The 12,724-nt window shown below is 37.8% G+C and overlaps 2 protein-coding genes across 3 annotated transcripts in view; both read right to left on the reverse strand.

The window, feature by feature from the left end:
* Nucleotides 1-12,724, reverse strand: part of LOC105229665 (uncharacterized) — a 339,005-nt gene that overhangs the window by 120,586 nt on the left and 205,695 nt on the right. The gene's annotated exons all lie outside the window — the stretch shown is intronic.
* On the reverse strand, nucleotides 1,550-4,909 carry LOC115066422 (uncharacterized). The gene has a single exon (XM_029551763.2). It carries the CDS (start codon nucleotides 4,769-4,771, stop codon nucleotides 3,809-3,811), a length of 963 nt encoding a protein of 320 aa, XP_029407623.2. The 5' UTR covers nucleotides 4,772-4,909; the 3' UTR covers nucleotides 1,550-3,808.

Genomic DNA, 12,724 nt, shown 5'->3' on the forward strand with positions numbered 1-12,724 from the left:
GCCGAGATCACGAACATCGATTTATTCAGGTCGCTACCGAAGATTACGTTCTCACAGGGATCATTTTTGAAGATATAGACAGATAATTCTACCGGTCCACAACCCACACCAAACCCTTGTTTTTTTCTGGTTGAAATGGCAGCTCTTGAATCCTTTCAGGTTTTTCTTCATCCCAAAACGGCAATTTTGCTTGAAATGTCCCTCTGAAATCGATCGCTGAACAAAATTTGGCTCGAAAACGTTGGATCTGCTTGGATGTTTTCAAGAGCTCATAGAGCGAAGCGTAGTCGCTTAGGAAGATCGAGCGGATTACACAATATGTATTTTGTATGCTTTCAATGTCACCAGAGTTTCATTATGGTTCCTCACATAGAATCACCAATCATTTGGAGTAAAGTCCTCCAGATGTTCGATATCCTAATATGAATTATTGTAAATGGCGCTGGATCAAGTTTTCGGCTATTTTTATTGATTTTAGGCACAAAGATACCAAGTTTCATTATGATATCTAAATTTTACTCAGGTTATAACTTGCACGGACTGACGAAAATACGGACAAACATATAACTATATCACCCTATATCATATTCAATTAGTTTTAGGTTACAGCCACAATCTTTAGGTGAATAATGCTATTATACTCTGTAGTAACATGTTGCGGGGGAAAGGAATTCTTATATAATAATACTAAGATAGGGCTAAAAGCAGTCTTGACTGGACTACAAAGTCGCCTAAAAGTATGCTTTGAAAAAGAAAGATTTGAAAAACTGTTTATATATCAGGTTTTTTTCTTTGATTTCTATGCCTGAAACATATGTTAAGTCTTCAGAATAATTTTAAAATGAGGCTGAACGAGTAAACCGCCTTATATACATACATTTTTTCTCAAAAAAATTCTAATTAATTTATTATCAGTACATAAAATGTAATCAAAGCACATACTAAACATTATACAAACTAATTTTTTTTATTATTTTTTTAACCCCACTTTTAACGTCTTGAGTTTGGCTCAACACCTATTATTATAAACCAATAAAATACATATTTCTTTGACAACTTAATCTCTTAACCTTAATTGAATAACTACAACTACAGTTATACTCACATATAACATAACATTCAGACATATATTTAAGCTACTAAAACTATATTCTCAACTTTGACTGGGATAAACTATGTCTTCGGTTAGACTTTCTAACATCCGCGCATTTCATAGTTATTGCATTTCGAATATCACGTTCTGTAGATTGAAATGTGCATTTCATAAAATATATTAAATCCTGTATTTTGCGAGGGTCTAATTGTTCCGTGGCAGGACGGTCCGGAAAAGCAGGCGAGAGTTTACCACTTAGAGTGGATCTGACAAGAGTTTGGCGGTCGAATAGTATACACAGAAGCGACCGCGTGGCAGCTGATACTCCTGTCCAGTTAATTTTTTTCAAATCATTTATAGATAGCCACGTTCCATGAGGTCCTATTTCCAAACCATCACTGGATTGGTTGACATGAACTGTATCAAGCGCTCGCTGAAGGAACGGATGGATTGATGTATATAGAAGCGACTCCACTGAATTTAAGGTATTTGATGTGTCCAAATCGTCGATTGGCTCCGTTTTAATACCTGATATTCTGCTAAGACCACAATCAGCATGGTCGGTACCCATTTGCTTGGGTAACAATAATGCGAGATCGTTGAAGTTCAGTTGTTTCTTGATTGAAAAACTTGTTGTGTTTTGCTCATCCTCTCGTTCTTTTTTAATACTTTCAAATGGCAAAAGCTTGATGTGCTTCAAGTCATGTCTTCTTGATTCTGGTGTACCCTTTAAGTATAGTGGTATATATACCATTGGGGCTTTAACTTCATCTTGCAAACACTCTTCCTTGGCTATTGTGAAGTATTTGCTTCTTTTTGATTTTTTTACAAGCAAGTTAAATTTGGCTTCAAATTCTCTACGGCGTTTTAGTTGCTTTTCCGCTACGGATGGACTCTTATTATAAAATTGTTGTTGACTTTTCGATTCTGACAATTCTCTTCGGCGTTTTAATTGCAAGTCGGCATTGGATGGACCCTTGATATCATATTGTTGTTGATGTTTTGATTCCGACTCGCGTCGGTCAATGTTTTCTTTTAATTCCATCCCGTGCGGCAAATCAGGTGTTATTTCTATTGATTCGACTTTCTCGATTTTTATTTGAATATTGTTGGTCGCAGAGTCCATAGTTGCAGAGTATTTTTTAATTTTGATGTTTCAGGGACGATAGTTGAGAATGTTATGATGGTGAGCGAACAAAATTTGTCATATTTATACCAATTTGATATTACTTGCAAAAAATTAAAAAAAAAAAATTACAAACTCTAGCCTTGAAATTTCGCTCCAGTGTGGAAAGTAACAAGTCTGAGGGATAATTTTCGAACTTCATGAAGGAAGCAGTGTATTTGAGTATTTAGAAATGTATACAATAAATGCTGTTTATTAAATTTTAGTTGCTCAAAAACTCTCCTAGAGACGACTACTACCAATGCTTATAACGAAATCGAGGACCTCGCCCCCCGTAAGGAAAGAAGCTCTCCACCACGACGAATTTTAAGGAAGGAATCGTCGGAAAATTTAGCTGCGATCTGCGTAAAGCATTAATACGTATCCGGGCCGCCAAAATCATTTCAGAAGCCATTGTGGTTTACCCCGAAACCATCGACGGAAAAGCATAACATACGATATAAGACCAACCAGCTCCACCAGGACAAGGATCTAATTTAATGCCGTACTCAGAGGTGTCCTGGAATACTTCTACCACCAAACCATTCTCGATTAATTAAGAATGAAAGTTTCAGCGGTGAAGAGCGTATACCGCATGCGCATGGGCTCAAAAAAGGCCAACCCCCCAAGAGCTCCAAGGCTCTTCCACAAAGAGCCACTCATGCCTCAGCATAAACCACACCACAACCCCAAATCCGAGAATGCCCTCTCTCTTACGCCGACGTTGTCAAAAACGCAGCTAAAAATCATAATCCTGTCCCGAACATCGCTTCTCACCTTGAGTAGCTTCTTCAGGACCTAACCGTGGTCTGAAGATCCTAAACTGGAACGCCTACGGGCTCGAAAATTTTATTAAAAGATGCGCCGACTAATAAAAGGTTTCATGGCGGGGAAAATACCGTTGTGGAACCCCAAAAAGTGATCTAGTGACTGATGTCCAGAGTATATTAAACTTATGGAGCTCAGTGAATGACAGTGAAAGCATAACACCAGGAAATGGTGAACCCGATTTCCCCATCGATGACGATGGAGCACACGTTCCATCGCTCGACCATGAAGAAGTTCGAACGGCAATTACCCGTCTGATGAACAACAATGCGGCGGAGGTCGTCGGTTTGCCGGCCGAGCTATTCAAGCACGGCGGCGAAGAACTGATAAGGAGCATGCATCAGCTTCTTTGTAAAATATGGTCCGACGAAATCATGCCCAACGATTGGAATTTAAGTGCGCTCTGTCCAATCCACAAAAAGGGAGACCACACAATTTGCGCCAACTACCGTGGGATAACATCTCTCTTAACAACGCATATGAGCTTCTATCGAGCATATGGGGTGAAAGACCAAAGCCCACAGTCAACAAAGTGACTGGACCTTATCAGTGTGGCTTTATCATATGATATAGTTTAACTAAGTGGAAGTACCGTTAACAAAATATAAGACAGAATATAACTTTGAACGGTATAATGCTAATACTCCTGCATAAGGAAAAGGATAATAAGAAAGGCTACAAAAAACATTCACACGTCACAGAACATATATACATTTCAGGCGCTAAAACAATTTACTTGATAACCTATTCATTACCGCACACTTTTGACTTATTATTTTACGGATTCTACCTTCGGAACAATCAAATTTCTGTTTCAAAAAATATATTAAATCCTTAACTTTAAGCGGATCCAATTGACCTTTAAGTGGACAAATGCGATCCTGCAAAGAATAGCCACTCAGAGTATGTGTGGCAAGTGTTTCGGGGTCGAACATTACATCCAAAAGTGAACGCGTGGCACTTGATACGCCCTTCCACCTAATTTTTCGCAAATCCTCTGTGAGTAATCGCGTTCCATTCGGTCCTAGTTCAAAATCAGGCAACCCGTCATTGGTAGAGAAGACTTCATTCACATTCGCACTATTGGAAAGTTGGTTTTCCTTATTCCGTTCCTTCACCTTATTAAGTGTTTTCTGCACTAACTCGGTGTGAGGCGCCGTGCGGACGCTTTCTTGTAAATTTGAGGTATTCAATGTACCCAATTTGTCAATTGGCTCCCCATGTAGAACTGCTATGACATCTTCAAAGATCGGTTTAAGAGCCATAGATCGCATAATCTCATCAATGCCGTTATGTTCGCCTAACGCAGAGTCTCGTAACGGATACTGTGGTATCTGTACTATTGGTGGTTTTACTTCCTTTAGCTGCGCCTGTTCTTGAACTGTTATATTTTCTAACGCAGAGTCTCGTAACGGATGATGTGGTATCTGTACTATTGGTGGTTTTACTTCCTTTAGCTGCGTCTGTTCTTGAACTGTTATATTTTCGTCCGGGTTCGACTTTTTTGCCATCAAATTCAAATCGGTTTGAGAATCTCTTTGGCGTTTTGTTGGCAGTTCTTTTTCAATGGGTGCTGTCGCTGGTGGCTCATTCTCAAAAGCTAAAGTCAAATCAAGTGCTATTTCTGTTGATTCAGTAATTTCGTTTTCTAATTCAGTATTACTTGGACTGGTCGCGGTGTCCATAATTGCAGCGTGTTTAAAGTGTTGATGTTTCAGGGTCAATAGTTGAGAATGTTATGATGATGAGCCAGAAAACTTTATCATATTTATACAAATTTAATTTTATGATAAGCAGAAAATATGATAGCCTATTTGCTTTTAAAATACGAAAGAGAATACTAAGAAGAGAATCAGAAGGGGAAATTAATGAATATTGAATTCAGTATCTCAAAATTGAAAACATGAGCAGCCAATCTGTGAGATATCATAAATTATTAATTCGGAATCGATTTTAAGAGGCGACTTGTCACATATCAACGGTTCACTTCGTTATATTTGGATATATTTCTCAGCACTTCAGCTGAATTTAGTTCAAAATTTGGAAGACAATTCTATATTGTAACGCCGAACAAGTGCCCATGCTTAGTCCAAAAACTTTTACAACGAAAAATTATTGCGAAATCCATTCTGAATTTGCTGTTGAAGCGACACCACATTTTATAAATTCATCTTCAAGAGAGTGAACTGATTAAAACTTCAAGCTCAAGCTGTCAAAAACATATGTTTTTAATGCAGTTAGAGTTGCCATGCTGTCACAATTAGTAAAAATATACTAGAATATAGCTTTACCTTTATGGTTTTAGTTATCAAAGTAACCATAATAATAACCTAATATAACTTAACAAATATTTCATCATCCCTTTCAAAAGGAAGAAGCTATATGTACGAAATTATATGCCAATTTTTGGGTTGTAATAGAACCAGCTATTCAAGACTTTTCTTTACATTACCAGTTTTGGTTGTAATTAACTGTAGGGGAACCCTGGCCATGAAATCAGACAACGAGGGTAGAGTAGCGTGAGAATATAACAAAGTGAGGTCGAAACTGTCGGATTTTTCACTTCTCTCATCTCCTAAAAACTCAAATATAAAGCATAAACAGAAAAACAGAAACAAAGGCAAGTACAAAAAATATTCCTGCAATAACAAAAACACACAAATATTGTCTGTTTTAGATTCCACTTCTTCACGGTACAGTCAAAGAAACCCTAAAAGAATAGAAAAGTTGAGTTGTTGGCATATGTAGGTATTTACACGACTTGATAATGGGTGCATAAAGGTGATATGGAATATATCAAAAAAAGTGGAAAATAATTAACAATAATAAAAGAAATGATTTGTCCAGACCATAACGCTCTTCATAAATAAAAATAAAAATCTTTTTACACACGAAATAGTGTTCCGATCTCAACAATTCCTTCGGATATTTGCCAAATTTCAAAATGCATCGTCACATAAAAACGAGTCCCAGACAACGACTTCGGTTTCGACCTTGAGCAGCTTTTTGGGGAGAAGAAAGAGGTATGAAAATTTTCAGATCGATATCTCAAAAGCTGAGCTGTTCGCGTATATAATTTAAAGCAGGCAGATAAACAGAAAGACGAACATGACTCTAAATGAACGCAGCTTGTTATTCGTATGACTTATATACTTCGTGACAAACGTAATGTGCCCTTTTTTGTGTATAACCAGAAGCCTAGGCAAAGCAAAATCCCATAAAATACCTAAACTTGACCTTGCATAGGAATTCATAATCACAGATTTAGTCCTGAAATTAAAATAATTGTTTGGTCTGCGATCAAGTTTAGGAGCTACTACCGCCAATCTAATTTACCCAAAATCTTTCTGGCAATCAGATATGATTTATTAACGCAGATATGGGTTCAATAAATTTAAGTTTTATAAAATTTAATTCTTAGATTTTAAAGCTGAATTTGACATTACAAAAAGAAGCTGCCTTTATGCCGCTGTGTCGGAATTTGATATCCTTAAAAACTAATACTACCAATACTAAAAGCTCTGTCAGAACCGGAAAGGAGCTCTCTGAGCAGTTCGATACCAAAAGAGGGCGACTCGCTACTGCTGGAGAAAATAATTCCAGCTGCAGAGTTGAATAGATATGGTACAATCTTCTGCAACAGGGTACAAGTGCCGTACGCCGATGACATCGATATCATTGGCCTCAACATTCGCACCATGAGTTCTGTTTTTTCCTCATTGGACAAAGAAGCAAAGCAAATGGTTTGGTAATGAACAAGAACAAGACGAAATATCTTTTGTCATCAAACACACTGTCACAACTTCGAAGTCTTAGATAATTTCGTCTATCTTGGAACCAGCATTAACACCACCAACAATGTCAGCCTAGAAATCCAACACAGGATAACTCTTGCCAACAGGTGCTACTTCGGACTGAGTAGGCAATTGAGAAGCAAAGTCCTCTCTCGACAGACAAAAACCAAACTCTATAAGTCACTCATAATTCCCGTCCTGGTATATGGTGCAGAGGCACCTGATGAGTCGACGTTACGAGTTTTAGAGAGAAAGTTTCTGCGGAAGATTTATGGTCTTTTACGCATTGGCAACAGCGAATATCGCGTTCTATAGAAAGATGAGCTTTATGAGATATACTACTCATCCAGTTCTGAAAGTATTCGACGCAATAAACGCCGGGTGAAGCAAAGGAAGAGGAAGACCTCCATTTCGGCTATAACCAGGCAAGCGGTCAGAAAAGAAGAAGAAAGAAAAGATACTCGATTGTATTTTAGTGATCTAATCATGTATGAAGACGATTATTTAGCGTATTTTTATTAGTGGGGTACCAGACATGTATTTGTGGAAGCTGCAATTGCAAATCAGAATAATCGATTTCCTCAGATGTCGCTGTTGTCGTGTTCCAAGAAGTTACTTTATTTCTGTTGTCTTTTTGTTTTTCAACATTCCTGTTCGTTTCAGTTTCGGTTTCGGTTTCGGTTTCAAGTTCTGGTTTCTGTTTTAATTGAAAAGAGCGCGTGGCCGGCATCTCGTCATCAGCGGTGTTGCTGTCAGTGGTTGCCCCATTTTGTCTTAAATAAAAACCTTTATAGGTTGGTTCAAGCACTTCGTCTACGTCCATATTCCAAGTTTTTTAAATGTTGAGGTTTAGGCATGGGCGGTCAAAAGGGAAATGCGCATAAAAGCGAGAAATTTGCCATATTTATGCTATTATGCAGGAGCTTGAGCTTAGTTTTTTGTGTAAGTTATTTTTATTTTAAAAAAATATTGAATCATTTTACGAAAGTTTTCGAAAATCTTTATTCAAAAATCATCTCTGTAAAATATCTATATATACTTTCTTTGTATATTTGGGAGTCGAAAACCGACTAACCTTCAACCAAGTTAGACCTAACCTCACATGTAACATATGTTCTGTGGCAGGCTGAGCTCATTATTTTGAACTTTTTATAATAAAAACATATTTTTCAAGCGTGGTTTGGAAAATATAGCCTTCTACAATTATATTTTCCATACTTCTATTATTATATGTGTGTGAAGGAATCAGATTTAAGTTGAACCAAGTTGGACATAACCTCAAACAGTCCCTTTGTATGTACATATATGAAGTCGCGCTTTAGTAATTTCTTAACAAATACTTGGTTATTAACAGAGCATACGCCTCTACGCGGAAAAAGTCAACCTGCCAACGCTTAAATTAAAGCGAAACAGATTAATCAAGGCTTATCTGTCGTCTGTAGTGACATTGCGGTTGTTACGCACATAAATCTAAATTCCCAAAACAAATTGCTGATAAATTTACTGTTGCGTCTGCAGGCGTTTAATACTTGCAGGCCGTGCTTCCACCAAATCACACATCAACCAACTTGCCCCGCTTATCTTGAGACACTTTTTTTCTAAAAATTCCTACATTTCATTCGTGCTGCTGCTCGCCGTCGCAAAATTTCGCCGAAATTGTAAATTGATGTCATATTTTACGACAAACATGTAAAAAGTAGAAATGACGAGGCTGAAAATGTCAGGGAACAACTCCATGCAAGGCAAGAGAAACGAAATTACTGCGGGGATAATGACGATAATTTAAAGCGTTGCATACTTTAGGGAGTGGGAAAAGTACGCGGCTTGGATTTAGGTAAGTGTCGTGAAATAAGATTGCAAAGAAGGTGAAAGCAAAATTGGGTAAAAATGAAATAAAATACAATCACTTAAAAAAGTCAACAAATTGCAGTAAATAAAAAGCAACAATACAATAAAAAAAAATTATGTTAAATTAAAAAGAATATAAAATAAAACAAAGTATATTTAAATAATTAATCATATGTATATTATACCCAGACCGAACCGGACAGGATCCTTATAGAAATTCTGGAAATAATCGCTGCAGAGTGACTCGCGGTACTATTGAATATATACAAAACAACGCCTGCCTCGAAGCCGGAATATCCACTATGCAAGCTTGACATAGCGGGAAAGCTTCATGAAAAACTACTTAAACTCAGATTCCAGTCTATCAACGAAGCTGGAAGACTGGAGCGTAGAAGCCGCACAGCTTAGATAACATAAATACAAAAGAATAGTATTGCTGGCGACTTTTGATAGCCCAAGCGCCTTGAACAGCGCTAGAGGGGTGGATATGATCGACGCTCTCGAAAAAAGCTTTAAAATCACTGACTACCTCGGAGCCGTGGTGCGGATCTACCTTAGTAACAGGTAACTTCTGTACGAAACTAGAGAGAGTTCACGACAGATGGCGGGCACGTCAGGAGCACCACAAGGATTCATTTTAGGCCCAGACTAGTGTAACATCAGCGACGACGCTTTACTAAAACTTGAAATGCCAGATGAATCTTACTTAATTGACTACGTGAACAACATTGCAGTAGTAATAAAACACGAGACATATAAGAAACGTTAAGAAAGCTTAATCAAGTCATGATACGGACGTAAGCATGGCTCTACTGACACAACCTCCAGTGGCGTTATAGAAAAAAGCAGAGCTAACTGCTAACAAGTAAGCATACACCCTTGAAAAATTTATGCAAATGTCTACGGATATTCTTAGGACACAAAAAGCAGTAAACTATTTAGGCTTATGACCCGACACCTACTGGGTACAAAACCAGCACGCCGAAGGACTCAACTTAGCAGAATAGGCAATATAGGCGGCCCATGGCAAGGAAAGAGAAAGTTCCTAATGTCGACGACTATCAGCGTCCTATTATACGGAGCTGAGATCAGGGTAGATGCGCCTTAAAAGGAAAACCGGCATGAGGTAGTGGCCAGAGTGCACCACACCGCAGCCCTCATAGTTGCATTAGCCTGCCGAACAGTGTCAGGCTATGCAATATTAGTTATAAGCGGCAATGCCCCAATCGACCGTTTGGTAAACAAAAAGACAAAGCAGTGGGAGCTTAAAAAAATAACAAAGCTATTAGCATTCCGTCTATATTGGAACCAGCATTAACAGCGACAACATGTCAGCCTCGAAATCCAACTATTTTGCGTTGCGAAAAGGTGCTACTTCGGACAGTGGAGGTTGTAAAGTCCTCTCTCGACGAACAAAAACAAAACTCTATTGTTACTCATTGTTCTCGTCCTGCTATTTGGAGCAAAGGCATGGACGATGATAACATCTGATGAGTCGACGTTACGAGTTTTCGAGAGTAAGGTTCTGCGGAAGATTTATGGTCCTTTGTGCGAGTTAAGAAATGTATTCCTTATAAGAGTAACAAACATCAAAACAACCTTTTGTTTCAGTAAACAGAATGCAAACAACCTTGAGTTGGAACAATTGAAATGCAGTATCACTACAACAAGCAATCCTAAACAAACAAGTATCAAAACAATATTGAGTTTGAATACCACAACAACCTTATCTTAAAACAAAACAAATTTATGTAAGCTAACAATATATACATATGTAAACCAACCTAAACAAATAATATAATCTGTATCTAAACAAACTATCAACTAGTAATAAGTAAACGTACTAGTTAGTATAAATAGAAGTAAGAACCATGTAATAAGTCAGTCTTAAAAGTATAAATAAAGAGTACACATTTCGGTGCAGCTCAAAATATATTCTTTTGACTAATTTTTACTTAATGTAAAAATTAACTTGCGTTAGCCACGGGAATATCGCATTCGATGAAACGATGAGTACCTGACGGGTGAAGCAGAGGAATAAGAAGACCTCCACTCCGTTAGAAAGAACAGGTGGAGACCGACCTGGCTTGGCTTGAAATCTCCAATTGGCGCCACGTTGCGAAAAGAAGAAACGACTGACGCGCCTATTGTTAACTCGGCTATTATCGAGCAAGCGGTATATACGCCAGTAATGAAGAAGAATTATCGGATACTTCAATAAGTACCTTCAAGGAATGGGAAGAGCTGTCATGTCTATACATCGACGTGACAGAGGACGACGCTGAACACACATTCTTTAAAAGCGCACCGGCGTAGAGGACGTAGAGAGCCAACCGCTCAATAACCGCGGAGAATTTAATCAGCGCCTTGCTGAAGAGTGAAGTAAACTGGAGGATTAACCAGAAATTCACAGTATTTCTGCCGCGCAGCAAAACAAGGGATCTGAACGCAGATGTAAAAATGGAATGCCACTCTGAAGTAATGCAAATGCAGTTCCAGGTTGGGCGCCGCTTCCTTAGAGGGGAGTTTTAAGTGGCATGCAAGTGGCTTTCACCGTGGCTGTGACGACAGCACTGAGGATTCGAAAGACATTCTCCACTCCCTCACACGCAAAAAAAATATGCTATATGTTTTCGGATGTCCTTGGAGATCCATTCTCAATTTCATAAAGATATCTCGTCAAATACAAAAGTTCTCCATATAAAGATTTGATTTTTATGGATCAGTTTGTATGGCAGCTATATGATAAAGTGGTCCGATTTAGTCAGATCTAACAATGAGTGGTTTCTTCAGGAGAAAAAGAAAGTGTGACGACTTTCAGAACGATATCTCCAAAACGGGGGTACTTGTTCGCGTTAATAAAGACAGACCCTGTTCAGGGTATACTACTCGAACTGAAATTTAGCAAAAACATTAAATTTGGTTACAAATGAAAATAAAATAAATTAATTAGTCACACTGAAATTATTAATGAAGTATAAAAATTTTAATTAAAATTAAAATTAATATTTTAATAAAAATTAAAACTTTTTATGTAAAATTTTTTTATATATTTTTTTTCTTCTAATATATGTATATACATTTTCTTATCATTTAAAAATCATTAATTTTTGCTTAAGAACTCTTCATTAGCAAAATTTTTATTATTAATTTTTTGCTACATGCAAAACGGCTTTTTCTTAATCAATCAATTGTTCACTGTGAAATTTCAGCAATTCGTGCGCTTTTCTTCGGTACCACGCCGCTCTCTATATGCTTTCTGCGCGGCTGTGCTTATTTGCCTGTGCGTGTCATGTTGCCATTGTTATCATAATGAAATTTCCAATCTCCTTAATTTGGCAGCATAATGGCATAGGCAGCTATCAATCATCTTCGGTGGACGGAGACGACAACAGCCTGCTGCCTGCTGCTGGAGTTTATCACAATACGAATTATGTATCTGCACATGCCGTACAGGCATACATACTTACATATATATTTATATACGAGCACTTAGTGGTTGACTGCCAAGGCGCTCTTAGCAACAGTACTCAATCGTGTTGTTGTTGTTGTTGATTTTTGCAATATTTTCTTGTCGCTCGGCTGGGCCGAAAGCGGTTAATATTGATGATGGAGAAATTGCAGCGACAAAAACAACAATAACAGCAAAGAAAACAACAAAAACAGCAAAGAAAAACAAGAACAGAAAATATTGGCAAGTTCTTGGACCAGCGAGCAAGAGAGAGGAGTGAGCGTAATGTTGAACAGACGGCACTTAATTTTATAGATTGTGTCAATATTTTTTGCAGCGCTTACGCTTTTTATAAATACATTTATATGCTAGTTATAAGTAAAAGTATGAAAATATGTGTGCAACAACAGCAAATGTTTGTGGCTTGTCCGCCACAGTGTTTTCAGCATCATTTGCTGTGCAAATATGCGTGACGCGACGGCGAAATCGAAGGCAGAAATCTATGCGCCGTAGATGACATTCACCAAAGTCTGCTATAACTAACC

The sequence above is a fragment of the Bactrocera dorsalis genome, chromosome 3, assembly GCF_023373825.1.
Source record: "Bactrocera dorsalis isolate Fly_Bdor chromosome 3, ASM2337382v1, whole genome shotgun sequence".
Taxonomy (NCBI): domain Eukaryota; kingdom Metazoa; phylum Arthropoda; class Insecta; order Diptera; family Tephritidae; genus Bactrocera; species Bactrocera dorsalis.

Bases quoted from the DNA above. Each gene is read 5' to 3' on its own strand.
- LOC115066422 (XM_029551763.2), bottom strand. From the start codon at position 4,771: ATGGACACCGCGACCAGTCCAAGTAATACTGAATTAGAAAACGAAATT.